Source organism: Apodemus sylvaticus, chromosome 10 (genome assembly GCF_947179515.1).
Source record: "Apodemus sylvaticus chromosome 10, mApoSyl1.1, whole genome shotgun sequence".
NCBI classification, from domain to species: domain Eukaryota; kingdom Metazoa; phylum Chordata; class Mammalia; order Rodentia; family Muridae; genus Apodemus; species Apodemus sylvaticus.
In genome coordinates, this window is record NC_067481.1 from 3,214,252 (window position 1) to 3,235,081 (window position 20,830).

Here is a 20,830-nt window from a genome sequence, read left to right on the forward strand (position 1 = left end):
CTGGCGGTGGGTGTGTCCAGGGCGGGGTGGGTGGGGCTGATGTGTTCGGGGATGAATAGGGTGGGGTGGGTAGGGCTGGGATCTCCCCAGCCCCTAGGCTGCTTTTAGATATCAATCTTAAGATAAACATGCCTTAACTCTTTTGACCGAAACAGCTTTTGTAAACTTTATTTTTTTTTCTGCTGTTAAAGTTGAAAAATGAAATTTTACCACAGGATGCTTTCCATTTCGCATCTACACAAGCAAAAAGGCAGCTGGAGACCAGAAATCCCAGGGTAGGGGAAGCAGAGATGAAGAAGAGAGAGGTCGGAGGTCAGTGGATGAGAGACAGGTGTCGCCTTACTGAAGTACTTTCTGCTCCACAGACATTTGCTCTCCTTGGACTCCTGGGGTCCTCGGCTTTGGTCTTTGGGTGGGGTCCAATCTAATTTAATGCATCCCGGGAGGTGGGGGTAGGGGAAGGTTGAGCTTTCTGTGGGGTGGAGAATGAGGGTATCTTCTGGGCTTCAGATGGGCTGGAGCAGGCGTTCCCAAGGCTCGAACAGTCTGTCGTTCCTGGCTTCTTTGGGATCCTCTCTCCATTACTTGCGCTACAAAATTGAGGGCCTTCCCCAGGACAGTGAGAGGTGCTGGGCGCAGATTAGAACTGCCAACAGGGTGGTCTTCCCAGGGTGGGTAAGCCCCACAGGAGCGTGGATTGCTTCCACACCCAGGTAGTGCCTCCGTAGGCATGCTCAAAGCATCGGGAAGGGGTGGCTGCATCACACCTGACCTGGTGTGAACAGCGGAGAGGCTACGACTCACGTGTCTGGCCTGACAGGGTGTCGTGCTAGGGGACACATGGCTTTTCAGAACCCGGGGCGACTCCCCCGGGGTCTGCTTCCAAGACAGCCCTGGAAGGTGCGGGCCAGGTGCTGTCTAGGAGGGATCTGGGGACTCCAGCTTGGTGGTGATCTTCTGCTGAATTTTCTGCAGCAGCTCCTGGTACTGGGGGTAGTCTTCCTGCACGCGGGAGAGCACGGTGTTGAGCTGGGTCAGCCGTGTGCTCAGGCGCTTGCGCTCCATCTGCTGGGACTTGCTGTTGCGGTGCAGGTACACGTATTTCCCGTCCACGGCGGCCTGCAGGTGCTTGGCCCGGGTCTGCAGGGTCACGATCTCCAGAAGGTTCTGGGTGGGAAAGAAACCCAGTGTCCTGCCTCACGGGTCAGGAGGACTCCGGTCCCCAACCCATTCTGGAAGGGATGCCCAAGAGAAGAGGTGGTATTGAGGGTCCCAGGACCCGAAAGGAGGGGCCTTATACCAGGTGGGAACCTTGCTCATCCATTCCGAGGTGGAGTTTGTCAGGACTGGTGCTGGATGCGCCCCTGAGAACTTGAGGTACACTCAGCCCAGCTGGAAATGCCACTGGGGCAGCTTCTGAATTACACGCAGACTCAGACACTGGGATTCAGGTTTGCCATGCCTCTGCAATCTACCCTCGATGTTCCGTCCCATGCTGTCCCAGAGCTAGGGGGAGGGATCACCTGATTTCAGCTCACCCTCAGACCTAGAGTTCCCTGCCATCTACGGAGGTCAGTATCTCGGACCTTGCAAGGCTCAGTGTGGTCTGGGCAGGCCCCTCTTGGCCCCAGGCCCCTCTAGGCCGCACTGCCCCACCTACATGAATGGCTTCCTCTTCTCCCCCCTCCTTGACGTCTTGACTCTGTTACATTTCCCACATGGCCTTCCTGAGCTGTTCCTCTCAAAACCTCGGCCCCTCGGTTCCATCTACTGTAAGACTTTGATATCCTCCGTCCTTGTGCCCCAGGACTGAACTTTCCAGTACAGCTAGGGACTTTGCTCTGTTTGGCTCCCTGGCATCCAGAATGGTGCCCAGCAAATAGCAGGCAGAGACCAAGATGTTGTATGGTATGAACAACCCGCAAAGGATGTACAGGTGGGTAAGTACGTGGTGCTGTCATCAGCCAAAAGTGTGGCCAGACGCAGGGCCATCTCTGCCTGGGGACCCACAGGCTTCTCCTAGGGTGGTCACCCTGCCTGAAATGCTTCAGGCCCAGTGTACTGGCTGGTTTTGTGTGTCAACTTGACACAGGCTGGAGTTATCACAGAGAAAGGAGCTTCAGTTGGGGAAGTGCCTCCATGAGATCCAGCTGTGGAGCATTTTCTCAATTAGTGATCAAGTGAGGAGGGCCCCTTGTGGGTGGTTCCACCTTTGGGCTGGTGCTCTTGGATTCTATAAGAGAGCAGGCTGAGCAAGCCAGGGGAGGCAAGCCAGTAAGAAACATCCCTCCATGGCCTCTGCATCAGCTCCTGCTTCCTGACCTGCTTGAGTTCCAGTCTTGACTTCCTTTAGTGATGAACAGCAATGTGGAAGTGTAAGCTCAATAAACCCTTTCCTCCCCAACTTGCTTCTTGGTCATGATGTTTTGTGCAGGAATAGAAACCCTGACTAAGACACCCAGGGACCTCTCAGGATATTTACCTGCCGTTTGAGAACGGTGAGCAGGCTGATCTCCTCTTCGAGAACATCGGTATCGCCCTGCATTTCTGACAGCAACTGCTGCTTCTCTTGGAGGGAGCTGCTTAGGAGCTTCTGGGTCTCTTCGAGTTCTAAGATGGTGTTGGCGCAATCATCTGTGGCCTAGGAGAGGAAATACAGGACTCGGTGGGCTCCAGCACCCACGGAACCTGGTGGATGGAGGCACTGGCTAAGGATCAGCCATGTGCCCCAGAGTATGTGTTCTGGGGGGCTTGGGGAGTTCCTGTCCCAGTCACTTTCCTATGACTGCAATAAGACTATGGGGGCATCGCATCCAAACCACCACGATTCCCAAAGAGGAATCCAACAGCCACAGGGCTTATAGAATCTATACTGGGGGGTGGGGGGGGTGGCTGGGCTCTGAGACAGCAGGGCCCAGAGGCTGACAGTGCAAACTAGGGAGGCTGTGGCTTCACAGAAGACATAGGGGAAGCAGCTTGTGTAAGTTTGTGGTCTGACTGAGCCCAGGGATGTGGGGACTTTGATGCCAGGAAGGGATGGGGCTACGTGGGAAGTGCAAGGAAGGACGGTAGGAGGTGGCTGGTCAGCATGGTGCCGGGCTCCTCTGCAGAGCTCAAATGGGACACTGCTTCCCTGGGAGTGATCATGACGGAGAGGCAGGGATAAGCTTGGGGCCGTCGGGGGAAGTGACATCATCAGGACGAGGAAGTTACTAGCAGTGTTTGGTGGCTGACTGGGCGTCTGGGTAATGGTGAACTACAAACAGTAACCCTTAGGGGCTTCCTGGGGACACAGAACTTGGAGAGGGGCTTGTGGAAGGAGGTAGAGGCCCTGCTGCATGGGGCCAGTGGGATGCAAGGCCCAGGATGCCTGGTTCTGGGTGTGGGGCAGAGAGGACAGAGGTTCTGGCGGGGACTGAGAAGGCAGCTAAGGCAGGTGGAGAGGTCAGACATTCATCCTGAAGCTGAAGAATAGGAGAGGCCACTGGGCGAATGAAGACCGAGACAGGCCTCTGTGGCACCTCACTCTGGATGCTCCTAGTCACGCCTGTCTGCAGGAACGGTTCTGCTTAGCTGAGCTTATCCTGTAGAGAATGTGCTCTACAGAGGCCGTTACATCTTCTCTTGTTTTGAGACCGGGTCTCATTTATAGCCTGAGCTGGCTTTGAACTTGAGGCAAGTCCCCTGACTCTGCCTGAGCGGTGGACTCGAAGGTGTGCGTGTCATGCATCCTGTCCTATAGGGACTCTCAGCTCTCTGCTTAGCTCTCTGGGTGGCTCTGTAAGGCAGATCCCACAGGTCAGTAAGCTGAGGCAGACAGGTGAGACGATATGGCCCGTCATGAGGGGATGGTGGGGCTGAGGTCACGCTCGCAGGAAGCTGCGGGTCACAGCCAGCTCCATGTCAGGATCATGATGCATCTCCTTAATGCCACCACCTTACAGACACTGTTACACGTGACCATCCACCTCCCCAGGAGGTGGGTGCTGCTTCTGCTTCTCCCAGCAGGTTTTTAAAGGTCCCAAATATGCCCAAGGCCCGAGGGTCTATTAGTGGGAGCTTCAGGACAACTGGGAGCTTTCATCCCAGGGCCCTGGCCTGGAGGGGAGTGGGCCCTGAGTTGTGGGCCTAGCCGCCCTCCTTTAGGGAGGAAGTAGCCACACTCCCATCCGCCTGTCTCTCCATCTCCTCTTGAGTACTGGAGTTTTATTTTCAAGGCTCCTTCGGGATGCTTAGAGTCTGTTCCTGCTAGCAGGAAGTGGCCTCTCGCATTGTGCTGGGTGGTGCCCAGTGTGGACAGTCTCCTGGACCCAAGACAGACTCCCAGTGACAGAGCCAAGAGGGGCTTCAGTCAGTGTGCTTGGAAGCGCCCGGCGAGTGCTGATGCTCTGACAGGTGCCTTGGCCAGTGGTGGATGGAGATGCAGTGAGGGAAGATGAACCCTAACTTGTGTCTGAGCCCCACCTCTAAGACAGACATGTAGCCAGGGCTCACATCACGGGGTCCCGGGTGAGTGGGGGGTGGGTGGAGGAAGAGCAGGCTGTACCTTGTGAATCTCCCTGATTTTCTTCCGCAGCTCGCCCTGCTGGTAGTGGAAGTCTGTCTTGGTGATCATCTTCTTGTCTATCTTGCTCTGCCCTTCAGCCTGGATGACGATGGTCTCCCTGCGGGACACAGCCAGCTCCATGTCACGGATCATCTTCTCCTGCTGCTTCAGTAGCTGTGCATGCTTAACCTGGGGATGCAGGACGGAGGGGTGAGGGGGACGCTGAGGGTGGGTGGTCCACCCTTCCAGGGTCATCTGCCTTTAACACTGGCCAGTGAGGCGTCGGGCATGCGGGGGGGCCTCAAGGAGTTTGGGGGGACCGTTCACATTGGAGATGGCATGAAAATTCTCTCTCTCTCTCTCTCTCTCTCTCTCTCTCTGTCTCTCTCTCTCTCTGTCTCTCTCTCTGTCTCTCTCTCTGTCTCTCTCTCTCTCTCTCTCTCTCTCTCTCAATTTGAGACAGGGTTTCTCTGTATAGCCCTGGCTGTTCTGGAACTCACTCTGTAGGCCAGGCTGGCCTTGAACTCAGAAATTCGCCTGCCTCTGCCTCCCAAGTGCTGGGATTAAAGGCGTGCGCCACCACGGCCCCACCGCGTGGTGGTATGGATCCTCAAAGATGGTACAGGGGATGGCCACAGGCGGGGTGTGTGTGTGTGTGGGGGGAGTGGAGAGGAAGAGGAGGTGCCAGGTTCTATGCCAGGTGTGTTGAGAGGGCAGTGGAATCTGTCCTGAGACGGGCGGGTGGTGGTGGTGGTGGTGATGGTGAACAGTGTCATGACTCTTTGGATGGGACAAAACAGTAATTCTTGAAGAAGCTGGCTGGGGAGGGGCTGGGGCCGGGAGCTGGGGGCCAGGGTATGTGAGAACGGACCGTGGACTGCAAGGGAACTGCCTGGAGTCACAAGGGGGTATTTGTAGTTGGTTTAAATAAGCATATGGAATTGTGTGAGGCTTTAGTAGGAATGAGGATGAATTTTTAAAAGAGGGAGTGGGCGGGGTGTTCAGCTGAGGTGTTTGCCTCAGAAGAGTAAAGGCTTGCCTTTAATCCCCAGAACCCACACGGAAGTGTCAGGTGTGGCCATGTATGCTAGAGAGGTTGTGCTGGGAATGCGAGGGAGGGACCCCTGGACCCACTGGCCAATGGGAGCCCCTGTCTCAAAGGGAGTGACCGATGCTCCTGAGAATCTTGGCTTCCACGAACAGAAGCACACACACATAAACACATACCAGTGTTCACACACAGATGTGCATACACATACAAACACGTAAAACAAAGCAGAAGGCAATAAAAGTGCAAGTGCCAACGACTGACAACACCCGGAACTGGTGTTGGTTTCTAGGAGGTGACAGGAACATTCACGTGACACGCGCATGCGTAATCTGACAGACCTCCTAAAAATTGAGGATTCATATACAACCTCTGGTCACCTAGGCTTTAGGAAGGGATAGGAGATTTAAATATCTGCTTTTATGCGTTCGTTTGATTGGCCTAAGGGTTGCCCCGAGAGCTGACTGTATCTGTGGGGCAGCCTGTAGAAGCGGTCATGAGCGAGCATGCGCAGCAGTAGACTGAGCCAAGAAGAACCAGCCTCCTTAGTGGGCGTGGCTGATGTAAACACTCATTGCTGCGGTGGGGTAGAGTGTTCCGAGGTGGACATGAACCTGCACGGGCTCCTCAGTCTGTGGATCGGGGCTGACTGTCGGTGCTGGCCCTCCTAGGTCTCTTATGGGAACATTGTTGGAGCAGGCGCTCGCATTATTGACAGAATGGAGCTTGACTGGACATATGTCCTGTTGGGTTGCTTCTCTGGGGACCCCTCACTGCGTCTAAAAAACTCCACTCAGCACAGGAAAGCGGAGTGTAGGAGGAACCGGAAACGGGGCGGGTGGGGGAGTGACGACAGACTTAGGGTTACAGGAGAATATGATGGGGACTTGTGGACAGAGTGTGCCTTGGGTGGCCAGACATCAATCCTGGAAGAAGGGGTTTCGGTGCTAACCTAGACACAGGTGAACAGCCAGATGAAAGAACCAGTTATCCGACGTCAGTTACCAAATTTATCCGACGTCAGTTACCAAAGGGGCTGGGGAGTGGCTGGGGAGTGGCTGGGGGCTGCAGAGATGGCTCCATTGTTAATGAGCACTTGCTGTTCTTGCAGAGGACTGGAGTTTGGTTCTCAATGTTCACGTCAAGCAGTTCACAACTGCCTATAACTCCAGCTTCGGGGGAGTCTGCCATTTCTGGTCTCCTCAGCCTGTACACGTGCATGTACCCCCATGTGAACACACACACACACAATCAAAAATAATAAAACACGTTTTTTTTTTTTGAGGCAGGGTCTCATTATGTAGTGCTGGCTGTTAAACCAGGCTGGCCTTGAAGTCATAGAAATCTGCCTCCCAAGTGCTGACTACAGCTAGCTCGAAATAACCAAAATCTTTTTAAAAAGAAAGCACGTGTCGTTGGTTCACCGCTGCACAGCACGCCCAGCTGGTGGTCTCAGTGACTCTGTGTTGTAGGGTGTGGAACATGGTAAAGGTCACCTGGTAGATCAGATGGCAGTTATGACTGAAATGGCCCCAGCGATCGCCAAAGCAGTGCTGCCTGTCACAGCTGAGGCCGGGGTTGCATCTGCCTGTCAGGAGCTGCAGAAGAGTGTGCATGCGGGTTTTGTGGAGGTGGAGCAAACCCAGCCTTCTGCACGTGTGGAGGGAGGCACTGACTCCTGTGAGCTGAGATCCTGGAGGCAGAGGCGGGAGGAGCCCCTCAGCTTTTCCCCCACCCTGGCGATGGGGAGCCAGTTTGCTGCAACAATCATAGTTTCTGTGCTTTTCTTTTGAGACAGGATCTTGTGTAGGTCAAACTTAATCTGGTTTCTCTTTGTAGCTAAGGATGACTTTGAACTCCTGATCCTCCAGCCTCTGCCTCCTGAGTGCTGGGATTACCATATCCAGCCTGCCTATGCTTTGAATATCTTTTTAATTTATTTGTTAAATTTATTTATATTTCAAGTGTTATCCCCTTACCCTGGTTTCCCCCCTCCCTGCTTTGAATAGGAAATTGAGGATTTTTTAAAAACATTTTTTGTTTGTTTTTTTGTTTTTTTGTTTTTGTTTTTTTTTTTCAGACAGGGTTTCTCTGTGTAGCCCTGGCTGTCCTGAAATTCACTCTGTAAACCAGGCTGGCCTTGAACTCAGAAATCTGCCTGCCTCTGCCTCCCAGTGCTGGGATTAAAGGCGTGCGCCACCACTGCCTGGCTATTTTTTTCTTTTTGATACAGGGTCTCACTATGTAGTTGAGGGTGGTCTTGAACTTAATATTCCCTTGCCTGGACGCTGGGATGGATTACAGGTGTTAATAGAGGTCATTGTCATTATATCTTATGGATGCTAGATGTATTAATTACTTATTTTCTTGCTGTAATGAAATATCTTGACAAAAAGAGTTTAGGGGGGGAGGGCCTTGTTCTGGCTTGCAGTTCTGAGGGCTACAGTCTGTCTTGGCAGGGATGGCAACAGGGGCTGGGCTGGGTGGCCACGCTGCCCACAGGCAGCAGGGGATGCTGGTGCCGGTCTCCCTCTCTCCTGTATTGAATCCAGGACTCCAGTGCGTGCCACAGAGGGGCTCGTGGTCCCGGTGACTTGTGCCACCTCAGTTAGCCTGATCTAGGTGATGCCTTGCAGGCACTCCCAGGCATTGTCTTCTAGGTGATGGCAGGTCCTGTCAAATTGGCAGTCATCACTCCTACACGAGCGCTTTAATGCCACGCTACGTCCATGCTCAGCTCACGCATGCGAGCTAGAGAGCAGCCAACAGCCAGAGGCCTTTACGCAGCAATAGGTACATTGGAAAATGGTATCATTTTGATTAGTTAATCTAATTGATTAGTTGATCTATTTTTTTTAAGTGGCTTCATCTTCAGGTTGTTTTTTATTTTGTTTTAAGAATTATTTATTTTATGTTTGTGAGTACACTGTCATTGTCTTCAGACACACCAGAAGAGGGCATCACATTATAGATGGTTGTGAGCCACCATGTGGTTGCTGGGAATTGAACTTAGGACCTCTGGGACTGCGGAGCCACCTCTCCAGCCCTGATCTTTTTCTTTTTTTTTTTAATTTAAACTTTTATTCTATGTATATGAGCATCCTGACTACATGTGTGTCTTTACACCATTTGCATGCCTGTTGCCTATGAAGGTCACTAGAGGACGCCTGACCCCTAGGAACTGGAATTACAGACAGTCATGAGCTGCCGTGTGGGTGCTGGGGATCGAACCTGGAACCCCTGGGAGAGCAGTCAGTGATCTTAACCACGGAGCCATCTCTCTAGCCACTTGAACCTTAAACTGATGGTCACTTGTCATTTAGTGAAATCGAGCTACACATCAGAGATGGGATAAGGGCCCTCTGGACCTGGTTTTCTCAGCTTTTTTTTTTTTTTTTTTGTTTTGTTTGAGACAGGGTCTCACTGTGTCACACTCTGGCTAGCTTGGAACTTGCTGTTTAGACCAGGCTGGCCTCAAATTGTGGCATTAGAGGCTCTTGGTCCTGCTGTGGGATTAGCGGGCTGGGAAACGAGGCTTTACAACCCGTATTTGGAAAGGTCAGAGGGCCTTGGTTGCTCGGTGACGTGCATCCCCTGGCTGTCCTAGGATTATATTCTGCACAGTGCAGGCAGATCCTGGTGTGAGAGGCGAGTGGGGCACAGAGCCTGTGGCCATGTTTGCTAGAATGTAGTCACTGTGCAGCAGCGGGGTCCCCCTCGGGGACCTCAACGGTTGCCACGGGCAGGGTGGCCCGACGTGCCGCAGACGGACGACCTGTGCCCGCGGCTCTGGGATGACTCACCTTCATCCTGTGGATCTCGGCCTTCATGGCTCGGATCTCTGTCTGCCCCGTCTCAGAATCCACGGAGTTGCGCATCTCCTTGGCCAGCTGGATTTTCTTCTCCCAGAGCATGATCTGGTGTCTTCGGAGGTAGAAGAGGCAGTGTCAGAGGCAGAGCGGGTTTCAGTCGGGGTGACAGAAACCCCGCCTCTGCCCAGGGCTTGGCGTGCACCTGTGCACATACCAAAGCTGGAGGACATTGGGTTTCCTGCTGAATGTGTTCTTCATGTATCCTCAGGACACAAGGTCTCTCCCATGAGCTCAGAGCTCTGTCATCTGGGGCTGTGGCACACCTGGCCATGCCCGGCTTACATGGGTGCTGGGGACTTGAACTCAGGTCCTCGTGCTTACAGGGCAAGCTCCCTCATCCACTGAGCCAGCTCCCTGTTTTTTTCTTTTCTACCCTCAATGCTTTGTCATAATATAAAACACTCAGGCTTGGGTTTGTGTGCTACTACTTTTTTTTCGTAAAAAATTAGATTAACTTTATAAAGTTTATAAAGAAACCGCTCAATGCCCAGAGGCCATTGGCCTGGCTGGTGCTTGCTGCTGAGAGGCGTTCTACAGATCTGTATGGTGGTTCTGGGGTTCTCCTGGGGCTCAGATGTAACCCAGTGGAGCCATCCCTCCCCACAGACTCTTCACAAGTCTGGTGACCTTTAGCTGAGCCCCTACTCACTCGGCCTCCACTAGGCTGTTGAGGAGGGTGGCCTTTTCCTCAGAGAGTTCGGTCAGCTTTTCCTGCATTTGGATGGTCTCTCTCTCTGCGTCCTGTGGGGACCAAGGGGAGCTGTGAGGAGGACTCGGGGCTGTGGCCCCTAGAGCCCCTCAGGACCTGCAAGGCCTCGGAACAATATCCTGATCCCTCCGCAGAGCCACTCTTGGGAGGCTGCCCAGTGCGAGAGTGCTGAACGCACACCCCGCCGCGGCCTGAGCGGGCAGTGGGCGGGCGGTACCCACCTTCAGCGTGCGCGTGAACTCCGTCTCCGCCACGACGTTGCTCTGCTCCAGCAGCTCCGAATTGCACCGGTTCTTGTCCAACAGCATGTTGAGCTTGCTCAGGTCGTTGTCCAGGTCCCTCATGTGGCGGCTCACGATCTTCTGCTCCCTCTTCTCATGCTCAATCTTGTCTGCAGGGGACAGGCAAGTGGAGGGACGGTGAAGGGTTAGGGGTCCTCAGCAGGCAGCAGCCATGCTCCTGTGGCACCTCCCTGCTCGGTCTGACTCAACCAGGTGCCCCTCTATGGATGGAGGCTGTGGGGTGGTGTGTGTGTCTCTTCCTGAACTTTATTTTCCAGAGCCTGGTCGCTGGAGGGAACTGCAAGGACCGCGTGCTGCAGAAGTGCAGGTGGAGAGCAGGGGTGGGTGGGGCGGAGAGTGGAGGTGGGCGGGACCGAGAGCAGGGGTGGGCGGGGCAGAGAGTGGAGGTGGGCGGGGCCGAGAGCAGGAGCGCGCGTGGGGCTCAGATGCTCTGGGTATCTGGGGAAGGCAGGATGGGAAGGAGAAAGACAAAAGATGTTCTTGCCTTTTTTTTTTTTTTTTTGGTTAAAAAAAAAAAGGCAGCAGGCTACAGGACACACACAATTCAGCTGTTCATTGCCATTCCCAAACCAGTGTCCTTGGCTGGCTCAGAGCTAAGGTTTTGCATGTGGTTGTCTTTGTCCCAGCTGATCTCAAGCACGGGGTGGGGGTGGGGAGACTTTGCATCCAGAAGCCGCACACCTGATCCTCCCCAGCTGGTAGGTAGCTGTGAGGAGCCAAAGGCTGCGAGGGGGTGCTGTGGGATCTCTGGGATGTGGGCAAGCACGGTCGCTCCAGACATTTCGGAGAAGGCCTAACGGGACCACGTGGGACCCAGGAAGTGCTATATGTTGGTGGTGACCCTTGGCAGGCCCTGGGGTCTCAGATACAGCTGGTGAGGCTGCTGTAGTAAGGTCGTTTCTCCTGAGCACAGGGTCAACCAGGGAGGACCGACCGCTCGGGGTGGCTAAGGGTTTTCAACTGTGCTTCTGAGGTCTGTGGTGGGTGGGAACAAAAGGCTCTAGTTAGGGGCGGGGTTGAGATTTGCTGCATCTGTCTGAGTTCCACAGACCTCGGGAGCACAGGTGAATAACGCAGGCAGGCTAGGTGGCTTCAGCATTTTTTGTGGCTTGCTTTGCCTTTGTTTTGAAACAGGGTCTTTTCTATGCAGCCCAGGCCAGCCTCAAACTTACAGCCTCCGCCCACCGACTGCTGGGGTTACAGGTGTGCGCCCTGGCCTGGGATTCCGTGGGCGTGGCCGGAGGAGCTTAGTGCTGTGCAGTCCCTTCCCCAGACCGCCCGCCCCGGCTCACTCTCTATGCGAAGCTTCTTCTGCTCCATGATGTGCACCTCCTTCTTCAGCTGATCCACGGACAGCAGCTGCTCCTCGCGCTCATGCGTGACCTGGACTAGTTCCTGCTGCAGTCGCAGCCAGGTCATCTGCGCCTCAGCCACTCCAGTGTTTAACTCCTCTGTCAGCTTCGACAGCCTTTTGATCTCCAGTTCCAGGGGTCCGGCTTCTTCCCCCTGAAGGAGATTTAATCATAGTGAGGCGTGAGCCTTGGATCCACAGGCGTGCATGTATTATTATTACTTATGTGGGGTGTGTATACGTGTGTGTGTGTGTGTGTGTGTGTGTGCGCGCGCGCGCAGCCTTTCTCGTACAGCCTCAGGGTCAGGTTTCCACTTTGAGGGTTAGTTTGTTCAGAAAGGGTCTCCTGCTGAACCTGTTACTCACTGGCTGGTTGGGCAGTAGGCCACAGCAATCCTCCAGCCTCCTCCCCAGCCCTGGGGTGCAGAGGTCCCATGCCTGGCTTTTACTGTGGGTGCGGGGTGGACCCACATCCTATGACGACAAAGCACTGCCTTGCCGACTGAGCTAACTCCCGGAAGGCCTCCTTTTGGGCTATGGAGAGCCATCATTCAAGGCATTGACTCCCGAGTCCTGACGGGCCTGGAGGTCCCAGGTCCTCCGGGTGGGCACAGCTTTGACCCCTGTATACTGGGCACAGTATACAAGGGGACTTTGCATACTGCGCTCTGAGCCCAGACCATCAAGGTTTAGGGCCTCCCTGACAGCTTGATTTACTTGAGCTGAAGCCCATAGTGGGTCCTCGGGTTACAGGTGCCTGGGAGACAGTTGAGGCCTGGGGCCTCAAATTCCTTAGGGCCACGTTTCCTGGTGCAGTAGTTAGGTCAAGTCCAGGCCGCCAACTATGTGTCTGTGTGGTTCACAAGCCATTAAGAAAACTGAAAGAATCCAGTTGTGATGCCACACGGCTGAGGTCCAGCAGGGACACATAGCCCACAAAACAGAAAAACAAAATCAAAAGGTGGCCCACGCCAGGTGTGAATGATGTGGAATTCTGTTCCAGTTACAGAGGCGGGAGCAGCTGTGTCACCCAGCCTAGACCCTTTCCTTCCTGGTCTCGTGTGACCACAGTACAAGGACCACCGTGGCAGCACGGCGGCGGCCGAGCATGCGCACGTGGACACTTTGCTGCCGTGGTGGGGGATGGGCGGGGGATAGGTGCCCGCTGTCTGTGAGCACCCACGCCCTGGCGCAGAGCGGTGCCTCACCCCCAGCACGGACACCATCTGCTCCAGCTGCTTGTTGAAGAAGTTGATGAGGCTCTGCTTCCTCTCGATGAGGATGGTGCGCCGGACGATCTCGCTCTCGCTGTTGGTGATCAGTTCATTGAATCTCTTCACCTCTTTGTCCAGCTCCGCCAGCGTCTTCTTATGCATGTCTACCTTGCAGTTGGTGTTGGTGATGTCCAGGGTGGCCTGGGCGATATCGCCGTCAATTTTTGAAAGATGCGTCACCTGAGGGCATGGAGGGCAATAGATGTGAGCGCTCTCCGCTGGTTGGCAGGGCTAGCCTGCTGTGTCCCTCCTGACAGTCTCCTGCAGGTATACCAGAGAGATCCCTGCATGCAATCAGGAGGAGGCTAACTGGCCTCGCATCTCGAGGACCTGCAAGGACCACCTCAAAGCACAAGGGGCGTGCTTACCCAATGGAGACAGCTTGCATAAAAGAAAGCTGTGCCGAGGCACATGCCTGTGATCCCAGCTCATGGGAGGCTGAGGGGGCGTCAGTGTGGGCTACAAAAGACAGTCTCTCTCTCTCTCTCTCAAAAAAGGGGGGGTTGGGGGCTGGTATGCTGGCTTGTTCATTTGTTGAGACAGGGTTTCTCTGTGTAGCCCTGGCTGCCCTGGAACTTGCTCTGTAGAACAGGCTGGCCTCGAACTCAGAGATCTGCCTGTCTCTGCTCCTGGCTGCTGCTTGTCTTTAATCCAAGCACTTGGGAGGCAGAGGTAGGAGGATCACTGTGAGTCTGAGACCACCCTGGTCTTCATACTGAGTTCCAGGCCAGCCAGGTTTATATAGTAAGACCTTGAACGGAGAGAGGAAGGGGAGGAGGGAAGGAGTGGACAGGAGAACAGAGGAGAAAGCAAGTTGTCCACGTCTGATTTTCCTTTAAACAAGCAGGGCACAATTTTGGTGTGTGTGTGTGTGTGTGTGTGTGTGTGTGTGTGGTGTTGATTCTGTCACAAAGCCACCAGAAGGACCACCTGGAATCCTACCTTCGTCCCGGTGTTGCGTATGTCCTCCTGCGCCCTCTTGTGCTCCTCAGGAGAGCATGGGGGGACCACACTCCACCAATCTCTTTAGTTTGACAGATCCTGTCTCATTTTCTTATGTAATTAAAAAAAAATTCTTTTTGAGAAAGCCTCTCAGTGTCTAGTGCTGGCTGACCTCAGGCTCAGAGATCCACCCGCCTCTGCCTCCCAGGTGCTGAGATTAAAGCTGTCTGTTTTTTAACAGCTGTGCAGCGTCCTGATCCCTTTCAGGGTATGACACCTTTCTTCCTCTTGCACTGTGATCAGGTGGCATGCCACTCTCTGCCACCCAGGCCTGGCCGCCAGGGGACCACAGGACTTCCGCGCTGCCTGAGTTGATGATGAGATTCTGCATTGATACCCTTCGGCCCTTCCTCCTGCACCAGCTCCAGACAGCGTGGCTGCCACGTCTGACCCTCTCCCCAGATAGGCTCCTTCCCTCCAGCACCTGTCACCAGCGCACAGGACTTTTGAGTACTTATGTCCCCTTTCAAGGGCTCTACTTTTGTTAGAAAACCTTGGTAATACACAGTTCTTAGCCTAAGACTCTTTACTGCCCTCTGGTGGGGAAAGGTGGTGGTAGTTCATGTCCTATCTATGACGGGAAAGGTGGGGCCAGGCTGGCTACTTCACACCTACCACGCTCCCCAGAATCTCAAAAGTATCTGGAACCACTTTCCCTCGAGGATGCCTCCCCTGCTCCCAAGGAAAGGACATTCCAAGGAGATGCAGCTGGGCCATATATGTATGCATTAGCTGCTGCCAGCTGTGTCCAGTCATGACACGTGACTCCCCTCCTGCCAGGGTGTGTGCCAGGGGACATAAGCTCCCCTCCTGCCAGGGCGTGTGTGAGTCACAGCTACCAAGGCTGCCGGACAAGCGGCTGTCCTTTCAGGGGAACAGGTGGCCACAGCCACATGTACTCCTGACAAGTAGCCGCCACATCAGGAGCAATGGCTGACTACTGGGCAGGTCGGGTCCTCTGCCGCCTTCGAGATAACAGGAAAGAGCTGAGCCCCCAGGGCCTGAGGCCGCCTGCGCCCAAGGCCCCAGCCAGATGGAGTGTGGAGGCTCCGGTTCTCAAGGATCCAAGACTTAACGGAACACACACCCAGTGTTCCCCATCTCCCAGGTTCCAGGACGGAGCCAGAGAGCGTGGGCTGGGATGGCGCGGCTGGGGTTGAAGATGTAGGGAGTGTATCTGCATGGGGTGGGGCAGCTGATAGCGTGGACCCACACTGGCAGGCTGGGACCTGACTCTCTTCCTAAGACTATGTGGTGTGAGGAGACAACAGAGCAGTCGTCCTGAGAGAACGTGCCCTCAGCTGCAGTGCTCCCTTAGCGGGTGGGGCAATGTCCTCCTCAGGGCACCCAAGACAGATTCCTACTGTATGAAGAAATGAAGGAGGAAAAATGAGCAGGGTGTGTGGGCGCACCCCTCAGTCCAGCACTCGAGAGGTGGAGGCACCCAGCCAGCCATGGGTCTGGGGCTGCCATGTGCTCCTTGGTAAATCCCGGGACAACCAGTTACAGAGAGACCAGTCTCAGAAAATAAAGTAAAATAAAATAGAACTGTGTCACGGTTCAGTGAAACTAATAAAAAATGTATTTGATCGGACCTGGAACCAGATATTTAACAAGAATGCAGTGTTAGCATGAGTGTGTGTGTGTGTCTAAACGTGTGCAGAAGGAAAGAAACATAGATGGGGTTTCCTGGATGGCAGGACTCCAACCTCTTACTGTTTTCTTTTCTTTCTTTGTTTTTTGTTTTGTTTTGTTTTGTTTGAGACAGTGTTTCTCTGTGTAGCCCTGGCTGTCCTGGAACTCACTCTGTAGACCAGGCTAGCCTCGAACTCAGAAATCCACCTGCCTCTGCCTCCCAGAGCATTGGGATTACAGGCATGCGCCACCACACCCTGCCTGTTACTGTTTTCACTGTGTCTTGTTCTCTCCCCGCTTCCTCCTCCCCTCCCCCGCCCCACGTTGGAGGGCAGAACCCGGGGACCCCACGCAGGCTCCCCAAGTGTTTCACAGTAAGAAATTATTAACAGGATGTGTCATCCCTGCTGCTCAAGGGACTAACTGGGCCATGCTGATCTCAAGTTTGAGCCTAGCCTGGGCTACAGCATAAGTTCAAGGTCAGCCCAGGCAAACAAAGAGATGTCTTGGGGAGCAGGGTGGGTGGGGTGTGCAGCTAACTCTTCGACCCAGTAAATTGGGTGTGGTGGCCTAGGCGTATAATCCCAACACTTAAGAGGTTGGGTAGGAGGATCAGAAATTCAAGGATTCAAACACACACACACACACACACACACACACACACACTCTTGCACGCATGCACACATGCACACACATGCACACATACACACAAACACACATGCACATGCACACACATGCTGTGCAAGCGCGCGCACTCACACAGTGAGTATGAGGCTAGTTGGAGCAACATGAGACCCTGTCTTAGGGAAGAAGGGAAGGAGGGTGAGGGGCTCTCCGTGCATCACCAGCTTGGTAGCTGGACTCTGGGCTTCATCTCTCTCTATACAGAGAGTAAGTTAATTAACTAATTAATTAAAATAAGTTACAGGACTGGGTGTGATGGCCCACAACTTTAGTGCCAGCACTGGGGAGGCAGAGGCAGGCAGATCTCTGAATTCGAGGCCAGCCTGGTCTATGTACCAATGTCCAGGGCGGACAGGGCTACATAGAGAAACCCTATCTCAAAATAAGTAACTATAGAAAGTATTGCCTTGACGGCTAGAAACAAGGTAATGAGCCCCCTCCCTGCCCCCAGAACCCTCTGCTCCTGTCTCTGGCTCCAGCCTGGCCTCTGCTCCGTGTGCTGGGGCTACCTACCAGGTTGGTGTTTTCCTTCTGCAGCTTCCGAAGGAGCTGTTGGAAGTACTTGGTCATCTTGCTGGAGGTCCCGTGTTCCTGCAGCTTGTCCAGGATGGACATGTCCATCTTTTGCCGTAGCTCCTGCTCCTGGTGGACAGCCTGGCGGGTGACTTGGAGCTCACTCAAGACCGCCGAGTGTTCCTGTGAAGAGCCACGCAGAGGTCGTGCCAATGGATGCCCTCCCGGGGGCTGGCAGAGGGCAGAGGTTGGGGTCGGGGCCCACAGCTCACCACATAGCCCTTGTTCAGCATCTCCTCCGTGTCCTGCAGGGCGAGCTGGTACGTGTTGAACTCTGTCTGCAGAGCCTCTTGCTTGCTTAAGCACTGGGTGGTCATTTTCTGCACCAGCGTGGCCTCTGTCTCTGCGCGGTTCAGCAGGCGTGCCAACTTCTCGTTTTTCTCTTCCTCCTGCATGATGGACTTCTTGTAGGCTTCGATCTCACTGTCTATGGACTTTACCTGATGCTCACACTCCCTGAGAAACCAAAGGAAAGCCTGTTACAGGCAGGCTGCTTACAGCCGAGACACGCGAGGCTTGGGGTACACTGTTGTTTTCCAGGAGGTTCACTGAGTGGATTCCACCACACATGAAGAGATAATTTGGGCAGCAACTCTTTTTTTTTTTTGGAAGTTTTTTTTTAATGTATATGAGTACACTGTAGCTGTCTTCAGACACACCAGAAGAGGGTGTCAGATCCCCTTATAGATGGTTATGAGCCACCATGTGGTTGCTGGGATTTGAACTCAGGACCTTCGGAAGAACAGTCAGCACTCTTAACCACTGAGCCATCTCTCCAGCCCTGGTGCCAACTCTTGACTGCTATTTATTTCTGTATGCGTGTCTTCTAAGTTAGCTTTTCCACTGCTGTGAAAAAAACACTGACCGAAAGCAACTGGGGGAGGAAAGGGGTTGTTTGATTCACAGGTTATGGGCAGTCCATTGTCAAGGAAGGCAAGGCGGGAACCTGTAGGCCGGAGCTGACTGAAGCAGAGGCTGTGATGGGGTGCTGCTTCCTGGCTTGCTCAGTCTCCTTTCCTACATGGCCCAGGAATGCCAGCGCAGTGGTGGCACGGTCCTGGCGATGTGTGTGTGCACCCTTAGCTGCGGGGGTGGCTCAGTGGTTAGGAGCACTGGCTGCTCTTCCTGAGGACCCAGGTTCGATTCTTAGCACCCACATGGCAGCTCACAATCATCTAGTTCTAGGGGATCAGACATCTTCGGGCCTTTGTGCATACTGCACATATATGCATTACATAGACATACATGTAGGCAAAACACCCATCTACACTAAATACATAGGTAAATAAATATTTAGTCAGGTGTGGTGACACATATCTTTAATGCCAGGACTCAGGAGGCAGAGGCAGGCGGGTCTCTGTGAGTTTGAGGCCAGCCTGGTCTATGCAGCAAGCTTCAGGATGCCCAGAGCCGCACAGACAGACTCTGCCTCATAAAACCTTTTCACCTGGCTTTCTTACACGGTTCTGTGGGGCTGAACTCAGGTCCGTGCTTGTATAGTGCGTGTTTCACTAGCCACGACTTCTGCCTGGCCCTTGACAACTATTTTCTAGTGTATCAACAGGACCATTGACGGAACCAGATGAGAACCCAAGTGTACAGGTCTTTGCTGCTCTGACTATAAGGGGGAAAGGAACCAATCCGAGGGCCAGGTGTGCTGAGAGGTTCGCCTGTCTGTCAGGATGATGTTACCTTGCTCTAGATGGACGCACCAAACTGACTCTCAGTTCATTAAGTCACCTGTCCGAAGTCCATAGCTCATGGTGTGCCTGGGGCTGGCAGTAGGGCCCGCTTCTACTCTGTCCTCCATGGTTTGGAAAGCTCATAATTCACCCCAGGTTTTAAAAAGACAGATGCTGAGCCTGCTGGGTGGGGCAGGCCTGTCACTCCAATTGCTCTTTGTCTCAAAACTGACCTGGCGTGGTGGCACACACTCGTAATCCTGCATCTGGGAGGCAGAAGGAAGTTGGCTGTACTTTAAAGGCCAGCAGGTCTACAGAGTAAGGCCTGCTTCAGCAGTAACAGACAGACTGACAGACGGATGGACAGACGGACGGATGAACAGATGAGGCTCTAACTCAGTGGTAGAGAACTTGCCTAGCATGCACGGAGCACTGAGCCTCACTCCCAGCGTCTCTAGACAAGCCACTCCCACAACACACGGATCCTGGGACGTGTGGGACGGAAGCTGAAATTATTTGTGTGTGAAACTTTACTCCCTTTTGTCCTGACAGTTCCAGTGTCAGTATCTTAACTTTCTTATTTAAGACAAGAATTCTAAGAGCCCCATTATGTATCCCTGGCTGGTCTGGAGTTCACTATGTGTAGGCCAGGCTGGCCTTGAACTCACCACAGTGCCTGGCCAGACACTGAGCAGTCCTCATGGTCTGCTGGCGCCTGCCAAGGAGGCTCTCCCGATTTTGTTTGTTTCTGTCATTTTGGGGGGATAGTCTCACTATGATATCCAGGTTGGCCTTGAATTCCTAGGCCCAAGTGATCAAAAGTTGGCCTCCTAGCTTCCAGGGCCTTGGCATGTCAGCTATATTTAGAGGCAGAGGCTCATTTACTGGTTACGTGTACTAGTATGTACATAGACTGCTAAAATCTCCACCTGACATTCTGGGAGTGCATATTTTAAAATGCAGAGTATTGGCAGGGATGGTGCACACCTCTAATCCCAGCACTCGGCAAGTAGGTAGCTCTCTGAGTTTGAGGCCAGCCTGGTCTATAGAGCAAGTTCCAGGAGAGCCAGGGCTACGGACTGGGGCTGCCTCAAAAACAAGCAAGCAAATCCACAAAATACAAGATGTTTACTTTCCCCACGGTCTAACTGGTTTGATCTTAGCAGGTGACACAATATGCAAGATGACAGAAACTTTAAGGTACTACTGAGCATGTGTGACTGTCAAAGTCCTCTCTGGCACTGACTACAGATGTATGCGCGTTGGAAGACAGAAGCCCCTGACTTGATGATATTATGGAAAAGTTGTGTGGTGGCACCTTGCGGTCAGAACAAGCCTTTGGCCCATACAGTCCTGAAGTGTAACAACTCTCTACCCCCAGCACCTGAGTGGAAGCACCTGGGAGCCTCTCAGGAAACACTGGGTGACTGAGTACTGCTCAGGTGACTTAGGGACAGTGCTGGGCAGAGAAGAAAGGCTCAGGGTAGCATCCTGTGATGAAAGGCAGGGGGATTTCATGGACTGAGTTGTGTACATAGTTGTTTGGAGGCCAGGTAGAGCTACACAGTGAAATCCTGTTTTACAGATTACACACACACACACACACGTACACACATACACTCATATGTACTAGCTCAAAACAAACAAACAAACAAATAACAACAACTAGAACTGCAGGAAGGGGCTGGAGAGATGGCTCAGCGGTTAAGAGACTGACTGCTCCTCCAGAAGTCCCGGGTTCAATTCCCAGCAACCACATGGTGGCTCACAACCATCCGTAATGAGATCTGATGGCCTCTTCTGGAGTATCTGAAGACAGCTACGGTGTACTCACATATAGTAATAAAGAAATCGTTTAAAAAGAAAAAGAAAAACAAAAGAACTGCAGGCAGGCAGAGAACCAGGCTGCACCCACCCAGCAGGTCTTGTTTCCCCTGCCTGTGTATATTTAAGGTGACGCAACCTTTGAGCATAATTTCCCTGGACAGCTCCACAAAGCTACCTTTGGTTTAGTATTGCTGACTGAAAAACAAAAGCAAAATAAAAAACCAACAGAAATGGATATTTAAAATCCAGTATTATGCATGTAAAAATTGTCTTGTGTTTTTTGTCTGTTAAGTGTGTCGTCATACACACGCCTCGGCCAGCCGTC

General features: G+C 53.3%; 1 protein-coding gene across 1 annotated transcript in view; it reads right to left on the minus strand.

Moving 5' to 3' along the window:
• Window positions 1–141: 141 nt before the first annotated feature.
• Window positions 142–20,830, minus strand: part of Ccdc40 (coiled-coil domain containing 40) — a 35,365-nt gene continuing 14,676 nt past the window's right edge. The window contains exons 9-18 of the mRNA XM_052197246.1: window positions 17,209–17,452; window positions 16,937–17,119; window positions 13,037–13,282; window positions 11,770–11,983; window positions 10,397–10,566; window positions 10,116–10,207; window positions 9,398–9,518; window positions 4,547–4,735; window positions 2,483–2,641; window positions 142–1,167 (exon numbers count right to left, since the gene is read on the minus strand). Of these exons, the coding sequence (XP_052053206.1) occupies window positions 919–1,167; window positions 2,483–2,641; window positions 4,547–4,735; window positions 9,398–9,518; window positions 10,116–10,207; window positions 10,397–10,566; window positions 11,770–11,983; window positions 13,037–13,282; window positions 16,937–17,119; window positions 17,209–17,452 (1,867 nt within the window). The 3' untranslated portion in view covers window positions 142–918. The remainder of the gene's footprint in view (window positions 1,168–2,482; window positions 2,642–4,546; window positions 4,736–9,397; window positions 9,519–10,115; window positions 10,208–10,396; window positions 10,567–11,769; window positions 11,984–13,036; window positions 13,283–16,936; window positions 17,120–17,208; window positions 17,453–20,830) is intronic.